At 45.6% G+C, this 13540-nt stretch overlaps 1 protein-coding gene across 1 annotated transcript; it reads left to right on the top strand.

Annotated features, from left to right (window-relative positions):
* Positions 1 to 2646: 2646 nt before the first annotated feature.
* Positions 2647 to 7614, top strand: nell3 (NELL (neural EGFL like) family member 3). The gene is made up of 4 exons (XM_028432800.1): positions 2647 to 3446; positions 3875 to 4434; positions 4509 to 4575; positions 4662 to 7614. The coding sequence occupies exons 1-4, from the start codon at positions 2768 to 2770 to the stop codon at positions 6194 to 6196; spliced, it is 2841 nt and encodes a 946-aa protein (XP_028288601.1). The 5' UTR covers positions 2647 to 2767; the 3' UTR covers positions 6197 to 7614.
* The last annotated feature ends 5926 nt before the right edge of the window (positions 7615 to 13540 follow it).

The raw sequence follows: 13540 nt of genomic DNA on the forward strand, positions 1-13540 counted from the left end.
GTTATATAACAGTCTGTTGTGCTCATGGGTAGCTCAGTTTCACACACAATCCTCTCATGTACCTTCTAACACGAGTAGCTCAGCTTGGGGTCTGATATACGGTGATACGCTGAGCTTTGGAGGCGTCAACATGTTGTAGCTACTTCTCGCCACAAGGAGGCGATGTCGGAAATATGTAGAACACCCGATGCTGTAAAGTGTTGTATGTGAAGTGTCATCACCCATGTGATGATGGAGGACTGCACATGTGTGTGTCTCTACACCCTCTGCATCAGCTGCACACCCGTGATCCTTCACTTGTACTGCATACCTGTAACAGCCTTTATTTCCTCACACATACACACACACGCACGGTCTGGGGCTGAATAACCTTGAATGCTTCCAAGAGCTTTTCATGGGTTTGTGATGTATTAAACAAACACTCTGGGTACAGTGCGGGCGTCCCAACCACCCTCATTTCCCCCCTCTTCTCTCTCACAAACACATGGAAACCAAAAGTCAACCCCCCCTCCCCTTCCACCACCTAACTCAAAGCGTCTTCTAAACATTTCTCAAATAAATACACTGACTAACAGCTATAGAGTTCACAGAAAGCCAGGTGACTTCTCCTGCTTTGTTGTGTCTTCACACACACTGCAGTGCTGGTCCAGCTGAGTAGATTTTGCCAGTATGTCAGTCTTGCAGCTCATAGATCACAGCAGGAAGTGTGTTTAATCATATAAAAAAGGAGCTGCATTGTCAAACCTTTGGTAAAAAAGAACAGCCTGACAAAGCGGGGTCTGTTCAGCCCCAGATGTTGAGGTGTGAGACCTGTGTTTGCAGCCATCAGGAGGTGTGCCTGAAAGCTCGCGCACACCTTTCTCAAGAAAATGGGCTGATAATGACAAAACCAGTGGGTCGCTTTGCAAAAACCGTAGAACTGCAGAGGACAGCCTGTCAGACTGGGGATGATGTGAAGAGTGATGCATGCAGGAGTGCTGTGGTGCCCTCTGTGTGTACTCTGCTGTACTCAACACGCCTATTGAACTCAGTGGGTGGTGCTGTGGTGGCACTTCATGCTGCAGTTAGTGGTGCAATATCCCAACCCACAGGTTTACACCATGGAAAATAAGCATGGGTTAGTTTAATGTGTCCATACTGTCTGAGGTTTCTGATCAGGACCCCTGCACTGCTCAGCAGCATAACAGGAAAAGGACGTTTGACTTAAGTTAAACTTCTTCTGTGATTACCGGTAGTTAACTTATAACAAATGTGTTGCTTGTTGCTCACAAGTATGATCACAATCCATATGTGTTGTGTAAGAAAGGTTGGCTAAATTAGACTAGCTGATGGTCCACACTCTAAGACCCCGTTCACACTGGAGAAAGTCAATCCAGCCAGAGTAAGATTGAATCCGGATTTAAGATGGATATTTTCAAATCTCAATCCAGCTTTACCCGGCTTGTTTGTTGTCCTCCAAATGGCGCCATGTAATATACAGAGTCCGTTCAGGCCGCGGATGAACTCGGGGCAAAGCGACCCACGACCCAGACACTGTCCCTGTGAACCCGGAAGTATGACGTCGCTAGCGGGATTTGCGTTTAGACCAGAGCCAGATTTAAGCCAAATTGGCTAGATCCACCTCCGAGAGGTGGATTGAAATACATTAATCAATCTATCAATCTAGCTATCAATCAATATCTTGATTCATGTCAGACTCAGAAAAAAACTATCCAGAAACAGCCCGAATCCCGCTCTAGCCGGATTGATTTCCCCAGTGTGAACGGGGTCTATACTGTATGTATATGTTAGATGCCACTTAATATAGTAGGTATAGCAATTCATCTGTGTGAGCAGGCAAGCCTTAGCTAGATTACTACTGGGAGTGAGTATGTTATAAACATTTTTTAAAAAGGTGTCAGGTTAGTGTCGGGTTGTGCTTGAGTACAGTACTACCATCACAGAACATATCAAAATAAAAGTCTAAAAGGTGGACTTGTTATGCTGTCATTGTGGTTGTTGCATTTCTTTGAGTTCCTGACCCTGAAATAATCTGATAATTACAATGAGAGCAGCCTCACATAATCTCTAACTGGATGTGTGGTTGTGCAGCAGCACTAAATCTGAGAGTTTAGTAGAAAGCTAAAAAAAAAACAGCTGTGAGTTTCACATTCCTGACTTCTGCCATTCTGTTCAACAAAAGTTTGACCTCCGCTGGCTCTGTCTATAAAAAGGGTGGAGGGGGGGCACTCTGTGTTGACAAGGCCGGTATAACACGAAGGACGCTGCAGGCTGAGGACCAGCAGCTGTCTCAACATTCAGGATGTGTTTAACAAAAAAAAGGTACAGCCTCTCTCTGTGCAGTGGACAGCCTGCAGGGTCGCGCAAGAGTCAACAGGAAGCACAATGAAAAGTGACAGTCAAGGGTTAAAACATCTCAAAATGCTCTGGAGGATAATATTTTTCCATAAACATAAAAAGAGTGAGGGATATTTAAATGTTTTTTCCACAGAAATGGTTGTTAATCATCTTTCACCTCACAGGGCAAGGAGAGCAGGGAGGGTGAAGGGTTAATTTGTGGCCAGGGAAACCTGATGCTAATTAAGTCTCAGGAATGCCACATACTGACTGATTGTAGCGCAGGATCCATCAGAGTGGAGTGGGTCAGGCATGGAGAGAGCCAGCAGCAGCAGCAGCGCGTCCTCACAGGCAGTCTGACCGAGCCCGGGACCGGAAGGTACAGTCCTGCCATCACCTCTGACAGTTATCAGAGAGGAGACTTTTTTTCATGTTGGATTATTTGGTTTGCAGACACACTAGAGGCAGGATGGTTCCACTGACATCAGTGCTGCTGCTGCTGCTCTCCTGCGTGTCCCTGCACAACCCCGCGCAGGCTGTGCCGGAGATCTGCCGCGGGACGCACTGCTATGGCGCGGAGACTGGAGATCCAAGACCGTGCACCGGAGCGCACTGTCCGGGGAGCAGATCGTCCAGACCGCCGAGGCAGTTCAACCCAGCAGCGCAAGGGAAAGCGGTTCAGATAGTAGCCGGTCAACACAACGCGTATCCGGGCTCTCCAAGAGCGGCATCATCGGAAGCTTATCCGGCCGTCCGCGGCAGCGCACGCACCAGGGCGCCTGAAGTTTTACCCGCAGGATGCGCCGACGCGGACTGCGCCGCGCGTGTGAAACCATTTCAGCCCACCAACGACACCCGAGACTGTAGAGGGATTGAGTGCAGACTGCCGCTGAGGTTACGGCCAAAAACTCGGGCGAGGTCGTGCGTAGGAGAGGGCTGTCTGGCCGTTTCAGAGGAGAGCGTCTCCTCCTCCTCCAGCCAGCTTCCTCCTGTCCATCTGTCCGACAGAGCCGCGCAGTTTCTGGGAGATTTTCCGGAGTTTGGATATCCGTCGTCGGAACTTGGCGGCGCGCCTCTGAGTGTCCAGCTCACATGTGACATCAAGCCAGGTCTGTTATCTTCATCATCATTTAACCCCGTGTCTTTGGATTGTTGTCTAATTAAACACAGTGCGCGCATTTTATTGTTGCCATGAGTGAGAGCAGCCTGAGTATAAATGAACGCCTTTGTTGACTTTCTGTGTCTTTTCCCACCAGTGAGTGGATGTTTTCTGAAGGCAGGGTTGACTTTGTTGACCTTCAGTCCAAAAAAAAAAAAAGATACCTGCAGAGCAACAGGAGTAGCTGGACCGGAAAAATGTCTCAGAGTCAATTGTCCAGAAAATGTAGAGTGCTTTGATGTGGCTCCATATAGGAAACTTTCAGTACACTTGCCTTTGGCTGCACTGAGCCCTCGGGGTCACTGAGTGTTCACACTTGAAACTGTTCTTCTGTTTTAATCTTATTTAATCAGTTTATCTACTTTGATTTCATCTCAGGGGAAAATGAAGTTCCCTCTGAAGATGCCCTCATCCTGCACCTCCAGCTGGCCAAAGGGCAGGAGAAGCTTGTGGAAGCCCTGAGAGGTCAGCAGATCCTCATCCACGACCTGCAGCAGAAGCTCGCCGACCAACAGGAGGCGCTGCTCTCACAGCAGCGCGGGATCCTGGAGCAGCAGCGGCGGATGTACGAGCAAATGGACGTGGTGAAGGCCCAGTATGGACTCCTGTCGGACACCATCAAACAGGTGTCCTTCCAGGGCCTGCAGGGCGAGCTGCAGAGCTACTTCGAGAGCCACCTGGCTGGCCTGCAGAGCCAGGCCCGCAGCCATCTGCAGAAATCCTACGCCGTCCACAAAATGGACGTAGACTCAAAGGTGATGGACGTTGCCGGGGAGGCTCACTTTCCTCGGCCGCTGCTGGGATGCCCGTCGGCCTGCAGGTCAGAGGAGTACTGCGACTTTCAGAAGGATCCGCCTCAGTGTGAGAAGTGCACCATGTGTCCGCCGGGCTTCTTCTTGATCTCACAGTGCTCCCCGACCGCAGACAGAATGTGCCAGGTACTGTGCTGACAGCCTTTCTCTGTCTGGGATAAAAAGGTGAAACTCACATCTGTCGTGTGTGTGTTCTACAGGACAGAGATGAATGTCTGGAGTTACCAAATGCTTGTGGAGAGCGGGTGAAGTGCCTGAATACACCAGGTGAGGAAACCGTTTTTATTTTTGGAGACATTATCCAACCAATACAGACAGAAGTGTATTATATATCTCTGTCTGCTGTTGTGTAGGGGGATTCAGGTGTCTGGGACTTTCTGAGAGAGAAGCCATGATGGGCTTGTGCGGTCACGACTACTTCTACAACCAGGAGCTTCAGGAGTGCCAGGCCTGCTCCGACTGTGATGGAGAGCCCGTCACTGTTCCCTGCATGGCGGTCAGCGACACGGTCTGCGGTCAACTTTCAGAGAGCCGCCTCTCCCAGTCTTGGTCGGCGAACGTGGCGGTTCCGCTCGCCAGGACATCCAGCGCCCACATCTTCCCTGGGCTGCAGCTTAATGTACGAGGCAAGGAGAGCAGCAGTCTGCTGTGGAACGAGGCGGGGCAGGTGACCTTCCTGCAGCACGGCCTGGTGTGGTTGGATCATAATTTTGCAATAAAGCACAGCTGCAGGAACTTTCTCCAGGTGGGAATGAGGCTCAACGGGAGCCAGGAGGAGGAGGGTCAGCAGGACCTGAGTGGGGTTCGCATTGAACAGCCAGATGGGAAATACTTCCAGGGGGTCAGCGTCAGTAGTGGTGTGGAGGTGGAGCCTAACCACACCTTCACGCTGCTGCTGAAGAGTCCAAACCAGCACTGCAATCAGAGCAAGGATCTTCACCCCTATGATACCTCTGCTCCCTCTCTGAGTCTCCTCTGGTTGTCTCATGATACCGGTGCTGTAGCTATGACGGCTCAGATGTCCTTGCTGGCGCACTATCAGACTAACTACCGCCCAACTTTCCGCATAACCTCGGTGTCTGACCCCTACATGATCAGCCTGACTCACGACAACCGTGGGGTGCGCTTCACAGAAAGCGGAGTGGTGAAGTTCGTGCTCCAGCAGGCACTCTACTCCATGGGTCACACCTGCGTCCGTGAGGGTTTCTCCTTGATTTCATATGTCAACCGGAATGGGAGCGGGCAGGAGGTGATGCAGGCTTTCAAGACCGGTGTGAACTACAGAGACACTTCCATCACACTGTCCGGTGCTGTGAGCGTGGACAGTGGAGACACGCTCAGCTTCGAGATCACTTCCCCATCTCAGTGCAACATCCGCTACTTTGGAGACAACACTGGCATCAGCATGTTGAGCCTCATCTGGATTCCATCAGCTGTGTCCTCAGCTTTATCTGCGACTGTGTCCAGGACCGGTCTTCCCTTCGGAGCAGTCAGAAATAAACCTCTGCTATTCCAGCAGATCAGCCCTGACACGCCGCAGGTTCACCTGGCCCGCCCAGGCGAACCAGGCAACCGAAAGAACTTTATATTCCACGAGAAGGGGACGGCGAACATAGCCCTCAACCTGAAGCTGATCCACTCCTGTAACATAGTTAAACTCAGTGTGCAGCGGGTCGGGGGTCAGGGCAAGCAGGCGGGTCCTGTGGCTCAGCAGGTGTCTGGATCTATGCCTGAGAATAGCGAGTGGGCCAGTATCGGACTGAGAGCTTCGTTTCAGGTCCAGAATGGTACAGCTCTGTACGTCACTCTGGACTGCATCCGAGGACGGGTTAACCAGATAACGCACGAGGGCGGCACTAACATTTCAATCCTCTGGGTTGCGGTGTGATGGAACTGTGACATCAGTGCATTTTATAAACTAAAAAACACAGTTTTGCACATGATTGAATTGCAGAGCAGATTCAAAACGTACCAAAAGAACACTCTGTCACATAGTCTGTCACATTATGGTTTAAGTGTATTTTAATGTATATTTACCTGTTTAGACTTTTCTTGTGAAATTTCTTAAGTACTACTTTTGCTTGAAGTACTTCGGCTGGTTGAGCAGCGACCAATTCTTCATCTGACGTGTGTGAGAGTGCGTCTGTGTGAGTGTGTGTGTGCGGTGGTGCTCATGTACAGTTTGTATAGGCGTATGTATGTATGCACACATCGGCATGCCTATTTTGCATATGTGTACGAGTCATTTAATACATACTGTAGACTTCCGTTCCTTTAAGTATTTAATATGCATACTAGAAGTAACAGACATGTGTCGTGTCATCAGTCCTTTAAAGCAGCACTTTGACAATTTGGGAAACACACAGCAGGATCATACACGCTGTGGATGCAGACGCCATTACATGCACAGAAGACTGGTGTCTCCCTGCATGTTTATTATTCCTAATGTAAATGGCATCTGATGGTGAATGTGAGTCTTTGTATAGTCATCTACAAACCCACCAACATTTTGTATCCAGGCTTAAAACCATGACTGCTACTGAGAAACAGCTGTTTACAGCTCAACACAGTACAATGTCCTGCTTTTTCAACCTAAAGAGACATTTCCATCACAGGAACCTTGCCTTTGAACTTGGAACTTTCAGAAGTCAGTGTGTTTTTTCCCCTCTGCAGAGACCAAGATCTAAATTAAGTTATAAATATTTCACCCCCAAAAAAGGTCTCTCAGATCAGGTAGTAGCACCTTTGGGAGTACATGCAGCATTTTATTTCATGCCCACTTCTCATTTTGTCATTGGCTGAGTCTCAAATCACCCCTACTCCCTTTTTTTAGCCATTTTGTAAAGCTGCCCAAATGCATGTATCCCACAATGCATCACACAGAGAAGAGTACAACCAGCCAGTACATTAGCATTATGTATAGTCCATCTATAGTTAGCATGAAGCTAACACTATAACACGTAGCCGTGTGTTAGCTTCATGCTAACTATGATATGAGTGCTGTCCCGTTTAACCAAATGTCAAAGTTCAGCCTTAAAGTTCAGATGATGTTCTCTATGAAAACACTAATGGCAGTCTAATACATGGATTTTGACGTGATGTTTTTGATATTTATTTTATAAAACAGGGCTTTTATATTTCAACATAGAATACAATGCTAAAAATATGTAAAGTAGCATTGAGTAGACAGTGTTAATATTCATGCAGTGGTAGCAGCAGTTATCATACATTTATTTGCACATATAGTTGTGTATTTGTGCATACTTTGTTATTGTTTGGCCTAAACGCTGTGTCCCTGTGAAGAGCCGTCCATGCATATCCCTTCTAATTGCCTCTGTGTGTGTTCTGTCCTCTGAACAATTAGGCATAATTAAGTGTTTCAGAGAAGTTGGCAGCACTGCTAGCTCGGAAATTCTTCAGCTTTATTCTCACTTCAGTGTGCGCTGTGATATTTTCGGGTGCTGTTCCTGTTCAACACCAAATAAAATACACGTTTATTTTGCCAGTTTCATCCACAGCTGATGATATTAAAGCACATATGAATGTTTAGCTTAGCATAACAGGCACTATGTGACCTGATTCCATACTACCTATCATGAAAACATGTCAAATTGAAGACCGGTGTTTCCTATTATAAAGTGAAGGGCAAAAGTTTAACATTCACTTTAATCTCAGACACACTGAAGCTATTTAAAATCAACCTCATTCAGCAGCCAAAGTGCCAAAACTGCAGACATAATAACTTGGGAAATATTCCTCCATATTGTTCTTAATCAAGTTCAAACGATTCCTCCATCTATTACCTGTTGCAGAGCTGATCTTTGGCTTCAACATTACAAATATCCTGTGAGTCAGTGAGAGACAAAGAGAGAGAGAGAGAGAGAGAGAAATAATCAAATGTTTCTGTCAGTTGGCTGAATTGAAAACAGGTGTTTCAAGCAAAGCGTTGCTCCAGATGTCTGACACTGTAGATCAAATGAGAGACATCAGAGAGAGAGCGAGAGAGAAACACAACAGGAAAGACAAAGACGAGTGACGTGTGTGTGTGTTTAGAACTTTGCCTTCAAGCCTTCTTCAGTTTGTATTGTCTACATTAACCATTGCATTTGTAGTGTTAGAGTCCCGATGATAGATTTCACCCTCATCAACCTCATTTCCAGCAGTAGCTCTGATAAAAGCCCACTTTATGGTACCTGGACACAAGTTCAAAGCTAAAAGGAGACTACAGACTTACATTCATCAGGAGTGCAGACTGAGGGAGATGCTACACTGATTGTTGTGAGACTTAATGCCCAGTGGTGATCCATCATGATGGCACTCAGTCACAGAAATATGACATTTAGCTACTTTCAGCTAACTTTTGTACCTACCACCAACAGTTCAGGAAGTTTAAAATCCCCCCGCAGTCTATAGTCAGCACTTATTGTTCACATAGTGCAGGACTTCACCTTTAATCATCAACACAACACATGTGTTTGGTGGTCATACGCTGAAATAATAAATCATTTAAGGCAGTTACAGTTTGTATGATAATATGTGATTGGATGTCATCAAAACTGAAACCCTATAGAAATGGCCACCCCTACATGGCCACACACAACATGTGCCATCTCTTAGCTCCATGCTAGCTCTTAGCCCTCTTAAGTTGTCCATTCAACTTAGAGAAGTAAAATCATCTAAATATACATGTGATCCAATGCTTTTAATCAGCTTTAGCTTACCTCAGATTAACATTTTCAACACAGCAGGATAGGACCTATAGGACCTCAAAGGTTTAGCTAGCATGTTAGCAAATGCCATGGTTCCATCATTGTTTCATATGTCATTTTGGAGTTGTGTGCATAGCCAGAATAAATGTGTTTTTAAAGTTGCTAAATGTATCCATCATACTGCTGCAATGAAAAATTACATGCTTTTTTCTGCTGCTAAGGTGGATTTGGAGCAACAAGGAGGTCATTGGAATTTCCACCCACATGTGGCAATTTGAGGAACTGCAGTTTTGGCACTTCCACTAGAATAGCTTACCCTGGCTGCAGAGGCTGCAGATCACTCTGTGGTGAAGTAAAACTGCAGAGCTGCTGAACAGAAAATGGTATGAAGCTGCGTCTAAAACAGAAAAAAGTGGGATGCCACAGGCATCATAAATTGGCTCAATCAACCCAAACTATTTTGGAATTCATTTCATATTGTTGTAACTAACACCAGGAAAGGTGGCGTGCATTCTGATGGGCTGCGAGCTCGCATGCCAGCGCGTCTGTGGCTAAACAGAGAGACATCCCTCATCACCACAACACATCTGTTGTGAGTTTATTTGCTTTCTGAGGGGTTTGCTGTGTTTGGAGTTCACTCAAACAGTTGACGGCATGCGAGTCCCTCTAACACAACAGACATCTCTCATGGCTCTGTATGTGCATTATGTGCTGAAATAGACGGCGTCACTTTAACAGACATCAGTCGCAGTGATTTGCGGTGGAGGTGAACACCCTCCCCCCAACCCAGACCTGGCCCCCGTCTGCTCAGATGTTGACTTAAAAAGGACAAAGACAGAGACAGGCTTGCTTTAATCAGAAGCGGATGTTACTGTAAGAGCCAAGGTCTCCTGTCTACAGGGAAATGTTTAGACCATGTGGTCAGGTTTGATGCTGCTAAACCTCCACAGAGTCTTAAAGACAGCAATAGATTTATGAGTTGTGAAGAAAATTTGTAGCAATTATTTCTTTAGTTTCAAATCCACATTGATGGGTTCTTCTGGGAGGTCATCACATCAAACCGTCTAACTTTAATCTGACTTTAATCCCACACTGCATTCTGGAGGCAACGTGTTACAGCTGAAACTCTTCTGTACAGCACAAAGTATCCCAACAACTCCTAACCTTACATCATGGTGTCAGTCCATGTTTTAAAATCAGAGGTTTTAGCTTTCTGATTTGCTGCCATGCCCTGAGTTTACATTAGTATGTGTCAATTATGGCAAAATGTTACGATCCATCTAGTCAGATTAACAATTACCAGAGCTAAGCTGCTAATGTCACTAATGTCACTAATTGTGTCTCTTCCACCATTTCTAGCAGAGATATAAGTATTTAATTGTTTGTTGGAATCTCAGAGATTAGCATGCTGATCTTTGAGATTATAGCATTGTTGTTATGAACCATTTGCTCTTATTTGTGTAAAACTGGACAGAGTTGTGGTGCTAAAATGTGTCTGATTGAAATTTAAATGCAAATTCTGATGTTTCTCTGCTCGCTCTGAGAAAACTTCGTCCAAACTAAAACATCTAATACGTGACTTGTTTAAATGTTCCTGCACACTAACAGGAATCTACTGCAACCACGTCTTTCAGCTCATTTCATCACCAATCCTCCATCATCCCCCTCTTTTGCACATCCCCTCCTCCTCCTCCTCTTCCTCCTCCTCCTCCTCCGTCCATCTGCGCCGGTGTTTCTCTCCTCATTAGAGAGGTTACTGATGCATGAGGGAATGAGCTGGCAGGTCAGGGTGGCGCACAAACACACAGTCAGACTCATATTGAACAGCACAGGCTGTGAAAAAGTTTATCGCTCTGACGGGCAGGAAGAAGTCGACCACTGAGCCCTTTACATGTTTGAGATTTTATAACGTCACTGAGCAGAGAAGTCAATCTAATAAAGCATTAGTGAAACTTTTCACTGGATACTTTGGCCAGGCCAAACCTGTCCTGGCATTGAAAATACTCAGGCTGGACCTTTCTCTATCTCCCTTTTCCAGACTTGGCATGGAGTCTGCATAGTTTCCCTCTGCTAAATTCCCTGATCACCAGGAATGCAGCATTTAATTTTCTTGTTCTTTAGCTGACCTTATTCATCTCTGCGTCAAGGGCAATGTGAAACTCCAGAGCCATGGGGATCAGTCAGACAGAGTGTGTGTGTGTGTGTGTGTGTGTGTGTGTGTGTCTACAGTACACATGTCAGTGTAAAAGGGAGTGAGTCCTGTCTTCATGAAGAGGCCGTTTAAAGCGGCGATGATGAATAATAGGTTGGCTAAATGTGAGCGGTGTGAGCCCCTCCGGTGTATATTTAAGCAGCAGGGAGATGCTCTCTCTCCCCCATATCAACTCCCCCGGTGGTCGCTGAGGTTAATTGCTTTCTCCGGCAGGCGCTTACAGATTAACTATCTCACTGAGTGCATCCATACAAATGACTCTGCATATATACCACAATAAGTTTAGCACAGTGTGCAGTGCTGTTGCTACAGAACGGAGTGTACTCCTGTGCAGCAGCCACAGCGAACGGCGGGGTCAGAGAAGCTAATGAGTACGACTGACTTTGACTAACGAAGTGGGCTCAACAGCCAGGCGGCAAACAAGACGGGGCTGTTACTGAATGTCTGCTGCAAGTAGTCTTCAGCTAAACACACCATTCATAACAGGAACACAGCGAATTATCCACAGAACAGATTCATACCAAGTCAATCTGAATGGAAGCCAACCTGCTCCAACTTATAAGGATTATGAGGATATAAGGAGCTCATGCTACTTATAAGGAGCATGAGTTATAAAATTGAGTAAGTAATAAGTATATTAAACTCTAATTAGCTAGCTACCCACATAGCTAAACTGCTAACTAAGGTTGCTAAATGTCTAGCTAACAAAGTACACAGTAATATTTTGGTTTGTTCATAGCTTAGCTTAGCTTTTAAACAAAGGGAGAACCTTACGCTAGCTGGGTTGCAACAATATAGCAGTTTATGTCATTTTTACTAATTTCATGATGAATGAGTGTAGTATCCCACCCGAATCACAGTCCCAACTCCATAACTGATGTTTTACTTGTTGCTTTATTTGTACAATTTTTTCCTTAGTTTAACAAAAACTGCCTCATCAGCCAGGTTCTAACAAAAAAAAACACACACAAAATACAAACTAGCCAATAATTCCTTACTCCGTACTTCAAAGGCACAGTCCTTCAAAATAAAAGCACACATTTCAAAATAAAGCTTGATTGCCCATAAATAATGACAAATAATACCCAATAATAATAACAAAATTCAATAAAACAAAACATAATGAAGGTCATTTACACTGCCACCAAATTACAAGTGGCCTTTATAACAGTGTGGGATGCACGAATAATTTCTAAACTCAAATGACCCTTACTCTACAATTACTAAACATGTAAAATCAGCTATGTGTACACATGTGACATCTTAATACTATAAAACTTTGGCCACTAAAGAGACAAGAAATGGTTAAATAGTTTCCAGGAGTAGAACTTCTGGACAATTCAATTCAATTCAATTCAGTTTTATTTATATAGCACATTTTACAATCAGAAATTGTCTCAAAGCGCTTCACAGAGACCCAGAGCCTAAACCCCCTTAAGAGCACTGGCAAGGAAAAACTCCCTTAAACCTCGAGCAGGACCCGTTTCTTAAGGAAGAACCTTCCTGCTGCCAGTCGGCCGTGTAGAGGAGGAGAAGAAAGCGGAGACAGGACAGAGAGGATGAAGGAGAGAGAGAGAGAGAGAGAGAGAGAGCGAGAAAGGAGCAAACATGCAGCAAATATGATACAGTACAGAGCAAACATGACAGCAAGATGAAACAGTGATTATATTATAATGGATATCTATATATATCGTCAGTCCATAAGTAGTAATAGTAATTTGATAGTAATTAAAGCAAAGATGAGCAGCAGGGGCTGATGAAGTCGATGAGCACAGGAGAGATCAGAGGCCGGACTGCAGGTCAGTATGCAGGTCTTGAGACCTGCAAAGAGAGAGAGCGAGAGCGAGGCACAAAACTACGAGGAAGACAGTAAACACAGATTATGAGACGATATTACCAGTATGAGCCAGACTAAGGAGAGTAGAGGAGAGGTCAGAGGGTAAGAGGGAACTGCTCAGTGGGTCGTGTTTGTGCCCCCCGACAGCGTAGGCCTAGAGCAGCAAAGTTAAGATTTTATCGGCCTATGACACCTGTTCTACCTGTGGCTGAGGCGACTGTAACTATACCTACCAGCCCTACACACTAGGTCTAAGGCTAACTGTACGCCTTACTAAACAGAAAAGTTTTAAGTCTAGTCTTAAAGGTGGAGGCAGTGTCTGCCTCTCGGACCCAGATTGGTAACTGGTTCCATAGTAGCGGTGCCTGATAGCTAAAAGCTCGTCCTCCCATTCTACTTTTATGAATCCTAGGAACTACAAGTAAACCTGCACTCTGAGTGTCCTATTAGGAACATATGGTCCAATCAGGTCCT

Source organism: Parambassis ranga, chromosome 20, assembly GCF_900634625.1.
Source record: "Parambassis ranga chromosome 20, fParRan2.1, whole genome shotgun sequence".
In the NCBI taxonomy this organism is placed as follows: Eukaryota; Metazoa; Chordata; class Actinopteri; family Ambassidae; genus Parambassis; species Parambassis ranga.

Bases quoted from the DNA above. Each gene is read 5' to 3' on its own strand.
- nell3 (XM_028432800.1), top strand. From the start codon at position 2,768: ATGTTGGATTATTTGGTTTGCAGACACACTAGAGGCAGGATGGTTCCA. The intron at 3,447-3,874 runs GTCTGTTATCTT...ATTTCATCTCAG, and splicing joins CACATGTGACATCAAGCCAG to GGGAAAATGAAGTTCCCTCT. The intron at 4,435-4,508 runs GTACTGTGCTGA...TGTGTTCTACAG, and splicing joins CCGCAGACAGAATGTGCCAG to GACAGAGATGAATGTCTGGA.